General features: G+C 46.5%; 1 protein-coding gene across 1 annotated transcript in view; it reads left to right on the forward strand.

The window, feature by feature from the left end:
- LOC124619506 (EP300-interacting inhibitor of differentiation 3) overlaps nucleotides 1-7,846 on the forward strand; it is a 101,560-nt gene extending 93,714 nt beyond the window's left edge. The window contains exon 7 of the mRNA XM_047145952.1: nucleotides 7,271-7,846. Coding sequence (XP_047001908.1) covers nucleotides 7,271-7,327 — 57 coding nt within the window. The 3' untranslated portion in view covers nucleotides 7,328-7,846. The remainder of the gene's footprint in view (nucleotides 1-7,270) is intronic.
- Nucleotides 7,847-8,578: the final 732 nt, after the last annotated feature.

The following is an 8,578-nucleotide window of genomic DNA, read 5'->3' on the forward strand; positions in this document are numbered from 1 at the left end:
ACACAACACCCAGTCCCTGAGCGGAGAAAATCTCCGACCCAGCCGGGAATTGAACCCGGGCCCCTGGGATTGACAGTCTGTCACGCTGATCACTCAGCTACCGGGGCGGACAAAGTGATGATATATCGATGTGATGTTAAGCCTTACATCCCTCCTCCCATGAGCTGCTTTAAGTGCTGGAGGTTTGGGCACATGTCATCGAGATGTGACGCCAACCCTACCTGTTGGGACTGTGGACGTGCCTCCCACCCAAACGTCCCGTGTTCGCTGCCCCCTGTTTGTGTCAACTGCGGACAGAAACAGTCACCTTGCTCATCAGACTGCTTGGTTTATCAAAAAGAACGGAAGATTATGGAGTATAAGACCTTGGACAGCCTCACTTACACAGAGGCCAAACGCAAGTATGACCAACTTCACCCTGTATGCATTTCGTCGACGTTTGCTGCAGCACCTTTGATGTCGCCATCCCTGGCGACGAGCCCCCGAGGTCAGCCACTTTTTGTGGGCCCTCCAGCCCGGCCATCTATTCCGCCACCCAGGTAGTTGGGGGAACACCCTGTTCCGTTGCTCCCCTGTTATCAACATCGGGAGTAACAACCCCTCCTTCTTTGGGGACTTCAGTCCCCACCTCTCAGCCGGAGAAGTGCCCGCCTCCTCCGGCTCCCCTCGCGCGGAAGGGATTGCTTGGTGCCCTTTGCCACCACCTTAGGGCTGTAGGTCTTCCAGGTCTTCCTCGGACCATGAGGCTTGGTCGGAAAAGCCCACCCAGCATGATAAACCGAAGGACAAACGGGACCCTACCAAAAAGAAGAAAAATCAAATGGAGAAGGACAGAAAAGGAGTTCACCGCAGCACCTGAATATGATGTGGAGCATCTAGTGTCCACTCAGGAGTTAGATGTTGCTCGACCCGCAGCTCCTATGGAAGTTGATCAGGCTACTTCGTAATCGGTGGCGGCGAGCACTTTTAAGGCCTAACCTATACCACCCCCCCCCCCCCTCCCTCTCCGGTTCTTTCATGTCTTCACAGTCGGATACCATTATCCTTCAGTGGAATTGCCATGGTTTTTTTCCACCACCTTGCTGAGTTGAAACAGCTTTTGTGCCGCTTCCCTGCCACTTGTCTGGCCCTACAGGAAACCTGGTATCCTGCTCGCGGACCCCCTCCCTCTGTGGCTCCCGAGGTTACTATAAGAACCGCGTAGAATACGACAGGGTGTCTGGCGGTGTCTGTGTGTGTGTTCTTGCCACTGTTCCTAGTGCCCCAGTGCCACTTCACACAGCTCTCAATGCTGTGGCTGTTCGAATCCGGGCAGGAATGGAGCTTACCATCTGTTCCCTCTACCTTCCCCCGGATAAGGTTGTCCCTCTTGCCGACCTAGCTGCCTTGTTCGCCCAGCTCCCCTCGCCATTCCTTCTTTTGGGGGACTTTATGCGCATCACCCTTTATGGGGTGGGGCCCAGATCTCGGGCCAAGGTAGGAACGTTGAGGCTCTCTTGGCACAACAGGACATTTGCCTCCTTAATACCGGTGCTCCCACATATTTTAGCTTGACTCGTGGCACATACTCGGCTGTTGACCTCTCTCTTAGTAGCCCTGGTCTTATTCCATACCTCAGTTGGAGGGTTCACGACGACCTCTGTGGTAGCGACCACTTTCCTATCCTGGTTTCTCTTCTTCAATCCCAACCAGCTGCCACGATGGTCTCTTCGTGGAGCTGATTAGGCAGCCTACACCTCAGCTACTATGGCCATTGCTCCGCTTCCTGGTGACATTGATTTGGCAGTGGACGAGGTCACTATGGCCATTGTCTCTGCTGCCGAGGCAACTGTCCCCTGTTCTTCAAGTACCCTAAGGTGTAAGTCGGTCCCTTGGTGGACACCAGAGATTGCAGAAGCTATCCAGAACCGCCGGCGAGCCCTACAACGACACTGGCGTCATCCTTCCCTAGAGAATTTCTTGCCTTTAAACAGCTGCGGGCTCGGGCTCGGCGGTTAATCCGACGGAGCAAACAGGACTGCTGCGAACGATATGTTGCCACCTTAGGTTCTCACACCTCCCCATCTCAGTTGTGGTTGCGGGTTCGGCGCATTTTTGGCTTTCACCCTCGTGCGTCTGTCCCTTGCCTTCCTCTTTGGGGTTCACTTTGTACTGACCCAATCGCCATCGCCGAACATCTGGCAGAGTACTTCACTCATATTTCCCTGACAGCAGGCTACAGTGCAGAATTCCGTGCCATTAAAGAGCAGGCTGAGCATACGCAGTTGTCGTTTCCAAAGTGCCCTTACAGCTTGCCTTGATACCTCTCCAGGTCCAGACCAAATTCACAACCAGTTTCTTCGCCATCTCTCGGCACACTGTCAGGGTGAATTACTCGTCCTGTTTAATCGCATCTGGATGGAGGGCATTTTCCCAACTCGTTGGCAGGATAGCATTATCATCCTGGTGCTGAAACCTGATGCAGATTTGCTGGTGGTTGATAGCTATCACCCTATCAGCCTTACCAACGTTATGTGAAAACTCCTGGAACGGATGGCGAGTCGGCGGCTCATGTGGATCCTCGAAGCTCGGGGCCTCCTAGCCCAGGGGGCTTCCGTCAGGGCCGCTCAGCGATTGAAAATTTAGTCTCGCTAGAGTTGACTATTCATACAGCTTTTACTCAGCGAGAACATCTAGTTGCTGTTCTCTTTGATTTTCGGAAGGTGTACGATACCACCTGGCACCATCATATCCTTGCTACGCTGCACAAATGGGGCTTACGGGGCCTGCTTCAGATTTTTCTACGGAATTCTCTCTCCAATCACTCCTTTCGGGTTAGAGTTGGCACTTATTTTATCTCTGCTCATATTCAGGAGAACGGTGTCCCGCAGGGCTCAGTTCTCAGTGTTCCCCACTTTTTGGCGGCGATTAATGATCTTGCGGCTGCGGTGGGCTCATCGGTCTGTTCCTCTCTATATGCCGATGACTTTTGTCATTATTACAGTTCCCCAAGCATCAGTGTCACTGAACGGCAGCTGCAAGGAGCTATCCGTAAGGCACATTTTTTGGGCATCCAACCATGGTTTTCAGTTCTCAGCCTCTAACACCCGAGTGATGCATTTCTGTCGTTGTCAAACGGTCCACCTCCATCCAGAGCTCTACCTTCCCAATGAACTCCTTCATATTGAGGAGACGCATCGCTTCCTCGGCATGCTGTTTGATGCTCAGCTCACTTGAACACCTCATCATTGTGAGCTAAAACAATGGTGCTGCCTCAGCCACACCGTTTGGGGGGCTACACGAACAACCCTCCTACAGCTCTATAAGACCCTAGTCCAGTCCCGTCCCGATTACAGGAGTGTGGTGTACGACTCAGCAGCGCCTTCAACGTTGTAGATCATCGATCCGATTCTCCATTGTGGCGTCAGACTGGCGACAGGTGCCTTCCGCACTAGTCCAGTGACTAGCCTTCTTGCAGAAGCTGGAATCCATCCCCTAAGATTCCACCGACAACAGTAGCTTGCATCATACATTGCCCACATCCATGCCTCGCCCGACCACCCAAATCGTAGGTTCCTTTTTCCATATTCTGCACTCCCCTCCCCACGATGACGGCCTAGGTCGGGTCTCCCGATCGCGGTTTGCGTTCGTTCCCTTCTCTCGTCACTAGAGTCCTCTCCCCCTTCCTCCATCCTTCCAGCCCTCTTCTTCTGCCCCTCCTTGGTCCCTCCCTCACTTGCGGCTTTGCTTGGATTTGTCCTGCGACTCCAAGTCCTCTGTTCCACCTGCCAGTCTTCAACAATTCCTGGCTCTTCTTGCCTCGTTTCGCGATGCAGATGTAGTCTGCACCGATGGTTCTGTGGTCGATGGACGCACTGGGTTTTCTTTCATCCACGGCGACTACGTTGAGCAGCCTTTCCTGCCTTGTGGGAGCAGTGCTTTCACTGTGGAGCTGGTTGCTCTTTATTGTGCACTTCATCACCTTTCCTCCTGCCCTGGGGAGTCATTTGTCATATGCAGTGACTCCCTGAGTGGATTGCAAGCACTCGACCAGTGCTTTTCTCAGGACCCTTGGGTGCGCGGTATTCAAGATGCTGTTTTTGCTCTCGCTGAGTGTGGTTGTTCAGCGACGTTTGTGTGGACCCTGGGCCAATTCGGCATTCCAGAAAACGAACGTGTCGATTGGTTGGTCAAGCAGGCCACCACTTCGCCACCCCTGGAGCTTGGTCTCATGGAAAGAGACCTCCGGTCGGCCCTGCATCGCAATGTCCGCGATGTCTGGAGCTCTGAATGGTCTGTCTTGTACACGCCAAATAAGCTCCGCATGGTCAAGTCATCCACGACCGTATGGAACTCATCCTTGAGGGGCACGCGTAGGGACTCAGTTGTTCTCTGCCGTCTCCGAATTGGACATACCGTCTCCGAATTGGACATACGCAGTTGACCCACAGCTTTCTCCTTTGTCGTGAGAACCCGCCCAAGTGTCGCTGTGATGCAGGGCTGACAGTGGTCCATCTTCTGATGGACTGCCCCCTTGCGGCAGTCCATTAATTTACCAGCTGCACTTCCTTTAATTCTCGGTGACGATGCCTCTATAGCTGACTCAGTTTTACGTTTTACCTGTGCAGCTGGGTTTTATCTCTCGCTCTAATGTGGGCGCTCTTGCATGATTTCTCAGGCTACACCCACTCCAGCGACTTTTAATTGTGACGTGGATACCAAAATAGTGTCTTTTATGGTAACAAGTTGTGTTGATACCTCTATCAATGCTTTTCAGCTAGAGGTTCTTCATTTGTAGTCAACCATTTGCTCTGCTCCTTTTAAGTGTCCTCTATTTTGTGTTACTGCGGTGTTCATTTTAGCTCTGTGCCCTTTGGTGTTCCCTCCCTGTGGGTGCAGAGGTTACGCTTTTACTGTATAGGCCTTTTACAAGTATGTCTGTTTGGAACTGGGGACTGATGACCTCAATGTTTAGCCCCCCTCAAACCCCAAAACCAACCAACCAACGCCCACTCAACCTAGCAGCCAGTGGCACCTGAACTAGTGTGATTTTTCTTAACTAGTCTCTCATTTAAAAAGTACAAATTTCTCTTTATTTGCTTGCATTTCACAACCTCCCTTTAGTTTACTATTTCTGTCCAAATAATTATTGCAGATTCCTTTTGATTGTCACCTTCATTTGCTACTACTCACATGCATCTTTTTCTCTGCCATCTCTTTGTTGTAATGTTCTTTTTTAATGTCACAATCTTCTCATTTTCTTCAACTTCTTTTACCTTTTGTGTCATAATAGTACTATCTATTAACGAGTGTGAAATGAAATTAATATAGCACATTGAGGTGGTGTATGTTACTTTATTGTGAAAGGAACTTGATATACATGTGGACAAGGCTTGAGAAATCCCCTTTGTTAATTACTTCTCCTACTCCTCATCCTCATACTCTTGCAGCTGCTGCTATCAGTGTCATGTCTTAACTCTACTTACTTTGTAATGGTTGTGGAAGATTTTGAATTGCTGTTAGAATATTAAGTTATTTCTCATTGACCCTAAACCATGTCTGCTGATAGTTGCTTTAGTGTGATGTATTGTGTTAAGCATAATTATAATTTTTACTAGGTCATTTATATATGTATCTCTATGAAAAAAAAACACGATAGTGTGTTGCAGTCATGAATCACAATACTCTTATTTTCAAAAGGGTGGCAGTTCAAATTTCCATTTGCCCCATCAAGATTCAGGTTTTCCATAATTTCAACAAATTGCTAATCCCCCCCCCCCCCCCCCTCTCTCTCTCTCTCTCTCTCTCTCTCTCTCTCTCTCTCTCTCTCTCTCTCTCTCTCTCTCTCTCTCTCTCTACCCCATAAATTAAGAGAACACTATTATACACTGGAGTACTAAAGAAACTGGTACAGGCAAGCATGTTCAAATACAGAGATATGTAAACAAGCAGAATACGGTGTTGCGGGCAGCAATGCCTATATAAGACAACAAGTGTCTGGCACAATTGTTAGATTGGTTACTGCAGCTACAATTGCAGGTTATCAATATTTAAGTGAGTTTGAACATGGTGTTATAGTTAGCGCATGAGTCATGGGCACAGCATCTCCGAGGTAATGATGAAGTGGGGATTTTTCCGTATGACCATTTCATAAGTGTACCGAGAATATTAGGAATCCAGTAAAACATCAAATCTCCAACATCACTGTGGCCACAAAAAATCCAGCAAGAACAAGACCAAGAACAACTGAAGAGCGTCGTTCAGTTGTGACAGAAGAGCAACCCTTCTGCAAATTGCCACAGATTTCAGCATGTGAACCATTCATTGAATCATTGATATGGGCTTTCAGAACTGGAGGGCCACTCGTGTACCCTTGATGACTGCACAACACAAAGCTTTACGCCTTGCCTGAGCCCGCCAACACCGACATTGGACTGTTGTTGATTGGAAGCATGTTGCCTGGTCAGACAAGGCTCGTTTCAAATTGTATCGAGCGGATAGATGTGAAGACAACCTCGTAAGTCCGTGGGCTCTGCATGTCAGCAGGGAACTGCACAAGCTGGTGTGGGGTGTGTGCTGTGAGTGATATGGGACCCCTGATATGTCTAGATATGACTCTGACAGGTGACACATACATAAGCATTGTGTCCGATAGCCTACATCCATTCATGTCCATTGTGCATTCCGATGGACTTGGGTAATTCAAGCAGGACACTAAGACACCCCACACATCCAGAATTGCTACAGAGTGGCTACAAGAAAACTCTTCTGAGTTAAACACTTCCACTGGTCACCAAACTTCCCAGACATGAACATTATTGAGCATATCTGGGACGCATTGCAGGAAAGAGCTACTCTTACGGATTTATGTACGGTCCTGCAGGATTCGTGGTGTCACTTCAGTAGAGTCCATGCCATGTCGTGTTGCAGCACTTCTGCATGCTCACGGGGGCCCCTACACAATATTAGGCAAGTGTACCAGTTTCTTTCGTTTTTCAGTGTATTACTTGGAAACTAAGTAAGTCACACCTATGTACTTATTTTTCATGACCAAACTCTGAAAAGGGCAAAAGTCTCAACTAATACATGAGTGTAAGTGTGTCAACTACTGAAGATGGATAAATTGTCAGAAGCTGCCAAGCTAAGCACAAGAAACATGATGTTAAAAAAAAATTTGGTAGCAGAAATAGTTTATTCTCAAACAGAAATAACTTTGATCCTTGCTAATATTAATCTTTGTTAATTAATTTTGATCAGTTGATGTAAATAATAATTTCTTTTTTTCTTTCAGTACTTAATAAAAGAATTTGATATACAGCAGCCACTGTTCAGACCAAGAACTGGATGATAACATTCATAGGTGCAAGTCATATTTTTAAGATTAATTTGTACCCAACTTAAACATTTCATTGCTCAATGGAGATTTGAAAAATGAGACATGTCATTGACATTAAAGTCAAAGGAGCAGTCTCATAATTTGTAACCTGAGACGGGTGAAATAGATCACTCAGTTTCTTTTTAGTACCTGATGTCTGTGTTGTATGTGTTGCATATTTTAACAAATAGGTGTGAAATTGTCAACAACTGAAGAATGAATTAAGTATTCAATGTAAAAGTTAGATGTAAAGAAAAATCACTTTTGTCAGCTGTTTTCTGTTACGATCTTTTTAAAACCATCTTCAGACGTCAGCTGAAATAGTACACAGTTGTTACGGTGATGATCAGATCAAATCAGCTAATAAAGACTTAAGTTTATGCAGAGAGTTGGCTTAAGATGACTAAATATATGTAAATAGTTGGCTACATATGATTGATAAAGCTTTGATGTGTACCTGATAAGTACAGTACATCTCTTTTATTTGTCCTACAACAGTCGTCTCTTTAATGTCCATGTGTTGCTTTCAGAATTAGATATGGTGACCTCAGTATCTGTTTTGAGTGTTGGTCCTCATAAAATTGCAGAAAATTTTACAGTGGGAAGGAGAAGATCTTGTTTGATAGAAATAACAATGTTACATGGCATTGAAAATCTGAAGCTCGACTGTCATCATGCGTAATAAATGTTTTTATTTGCACCTGGTTCATATGTGGTGACATTGCAAGGGTAGTAATGTGGGAGGCTGTATAAGAAATTTTACTTCTGTGGAATTGGTTTTGGGCTACTTTTCCAATTACCGTCAGCATGTGTGTGACCTTTAGCGATAGAATTAAGTCAACCAACATACAGAAAATCTCCAAAACAGAGAAATGAATATTTTTTCAAACCATTTCGTCCGTGTTCCTTTCCTGAACCAACTAATGAACAGTGTTGTGAAAGGTTACACAATATGACACACACACACACACACACACACACACACACACTTATATGACTGTTCCACGGTAAATTACCTCATTTGACCAGGTCACAAATCAGTAAAAGTCTGGTGCCATGCCTGTATTGTGATATGCCTATAAGATTTTATTTTCAGATCTATTTTAATTAGAGATAATACACACATACATTGTACTTTTAGTACACCATTATAGAATGACAGGCTTAGATATGGCTGAGTGCAGTGATCAGCCAGCCCGTTGACTATATGTAATTGAGTTAGTA

Source organism: Schistocerca americana, chromosome 6, assembly GCF_021461395.2.
Source record: "Schistocerca americana isolate TAMUIC-IGC-003095 chromosome 6, iqSchAmer2.1, whole genome shotgun sequence".
Lineage (NCBI taxonomy): Eukaryota > Metazoa > Arthropoda > Insecta > Orthoptera > Acrididae > Schistocerca > Schistocerca americana.